This window comes from Montipora capricornis, chromosome 3 (assembly GCF_036669925.1).
Source record: "Montipora capricornis isolate CH-2021 chromosome 3, ASM3666992v2, whole genome shotgun sequence".
In the NCBI taxonomy this organism is placed as follows: domain Eukaryota; kingdom Metazoa; phylum Cnidaria; class Anthozoa; order Scleractinia; family Acroporidae; genus Montipora; species Montipora capricornis.
The window spans coordinates 31,313,527-31,316,026 of NC_090885.1; the positions used below are offsets into that span (position 1 = coordinate 31,313,527).

General features: G+C 40.2%; 1 protein-coding gene across 2 annotated transcripts in view; it reads right to left on the bottom strand.

Annotated features, from left to right (window-relative positions):
- Positions 1–2,500, bottom strand: part of LOC138042890 (5-hydroxytryptamine receptor 4-like) — a 20,180-nt gene that overhangs the window by 8,448 nt on the left and 9,232 nt on the right. For both annotated transcript variants that reach the window (XM_068888942.1, XM_068888941.1), the window contains exon 2: positions 1,020–1,241. In XM_068888942.1, coding sequence (XP_068745043.1) covers positions 1,020–1,239 — 220 coding nt within the window. In that variant the 5' untranslated portion in view covers positions 1,240–1,241. The remainder of the gene's footprint in view (positions 1–1,019; positions 1,242–2,500) is intronic.

Sequence of the window (2,500 nt, forward strand, 5' to 3'; positions counted from 1 at the left end):
AAGGGTGCTCTGCGCGCGCGGAGCTCCGCTAAAATGATTTTATCCTAGCTTATTTCTCTCTTTTAGATACTTGCTGAATAACAGAAGTCAACAGGCAAGAAATAAGCTGAAATCAAATGGGTAAAGGGCTTTAGTTTCTAAAGAAACCTCGTGGTGCTGCGTCAGTGGGGAAGTGCATGAAACAAAGAACATTGTGTGTTTATGAACGAAGTTGATATGGTAAATTGACCACCGTAAAGAAACCCGAGAGCTGTCATCTTCGTCAGAGTGAAAATGCCAATTCGCTCTAACGAAGGGCTAACGCGCAAAACGTCAGCTTTTGAATCTTAATGGTGGTCAATTTACTATTTCAATCCAGTTGATAAACCCACTTCTATGAAATGTAACTCTGGCAAGGACCACACAAAATGCCTTAAGGCGGGGGTACACCTGAAAGCTGTTTTCACGCCGCTTAAAATCGGTTTCATGGAAATATCTCGTTCGCGTTTCAAGCAATACAAAAACCTTATGCTCATAACACAAATAAATGTTTTGGAGTGTTTTGTAATTTTTTTGGCGATTTTTCGGTATATTTGGGAGGAGATAGCTTTTCTCAAAAGAGTAGTAAAATTTGGAGAAATTTAAAGAAATAGTTCAGATTTGATGTAGTTTAAAAATTAGAATTTGAAGTTAAAAAATGATATATGGACACCCAAACAGTCCCCTACCAACCTGGTGTGCTCTTGCATTGGGTTGGGGGCAACTGTCTGTTACTGAAAAATATTTTCTTTCTTTTATTCCTTCTTTAAACCGCTAAAAATGCCATTCAAATTCACGTTTACTCCCACCTTAAGTGCACCGTAACTGGAATAAAAGGGGCATCTTAATTGAACTTGACCAGTAGCCCTCTCGTGATTGATGTGTTAACTGCAGGATCATAGTAACAGTCTTGAAGACTTAGGGGACAGCAATAATGTGCTGTAAAGCGTATTTAATTACATTTCAAATATGACGAGGAAAATTCCTTATTGAAAACTCACCAGTCAGCATATCTGCCACTGCTAAGCTAAACAGCACAATATTGTGTGGTTTCTTCAGCAAAGACGGTTTGGTGACAAGCACGACACAGAAAAATAGGTTGCTCAAAAAGGAGGCTGCTGCAATCAAACCGAACAACACGTGAAGGCCTATCTCGAGATCCTTGTTGGACGTAGGTTTGGAATCGTACGTCAGAGTTGGGTTACTGTTGTTCCTTTCCATGACTGCAAATAAGAGGGGTTTTTTTTACTTTCAGCTGGTGCTGTTAGTTTTCGTAGCTGCTTTGAGTTTGTTTACTTCTCTATTCTACAACGGAGCTTTTTCTCTGAGTGCTCCATCTCTCCTGTATTCAAAATTTATATTTTAATTTGCTTCGCTGCAAGATCCATTTTTACTAGCTATAGTCACTGGAAAACGACATGGGTGTATAATATTATACAGTTCCGACTGCTTTCGCATCACGGCGACAAATCGTTCTCCGAGCTAGAATCGTTCAGAGCAAATAAGCCATTGTTTGACCTTTAGTCAATTTTCACCAGTTGCTCAGCTGCAAGGCGTCAGAACAAAGTAACTGGAACTCTGCTGCCAAAAATTTAATTTTTCTAATGTACCGTATTTATTCGATTAAGCGCCCAGGGCCCGGTTGTTCGAAAGCGGATTAACTTAATCCAGGATTAGCGTAAACCTTTGTTTCACGTTTTCAACTTTTTGGTGAAAGTTTCTTTTGTTTTTTCCTGTTGTTCAGGATTGACTTCTTCTAATGTAAAGTTTTGCCGAATATCAGCGTTGAACAGCATTTGGGAGTAGAGAAATAAAGTTCTTGGTTAATTTTTAATCCGGGATTAGTGTTAATCGGCTTTTGAACAACCGGGCACAAGGCGCTTATTTAATTTTTGGACTTTCAGGGTGGGCGCTCATTCGAAGTGGGCGCTTATTCGAGGCTGGGCGCTTATTAAATTTTCACCATTTTCAGTAAGTAAAAAGTTTATTTTGTAACAAAACATGACAAAATATTAAAGCATATAAATTGTAACTGTTCATTGTTTGGTTTAACTATGCTCAGAACTAACAACTCATTGTTCGGTCTTCGCAGAAGTCTCTTTAGCTATCATAATTCTGAATCAACTTCAATGTCATTGCCGGTCACTCAGCTCAATAAGTTAACTTTCTGGCGCTGCCTCCTCGACATCGACAGCGTAACGTCAGCAAATGGGTCAGTCGCGCGAGAAGCTGTTAGGGCTTGCTGGATGGATGCCAGGCGATATTGTCCTTGGGGGTGGGCGATTATTCGAGGGTGGGCGCTTATTAACTTTTTGTACCTTCAGGGTGGGCGCTTATTCGAGGTTAGACGCTTAATCGAATAAATACGGTACTTTTCATATCAAATCTGAGTGGCTAAGAATCTCCAAAGCAACCAACTGATTTCTAGAGAATTTGTTGGATCACGCACACTGTAGTACTGAATAGGGGCGCCAAGGGGCTC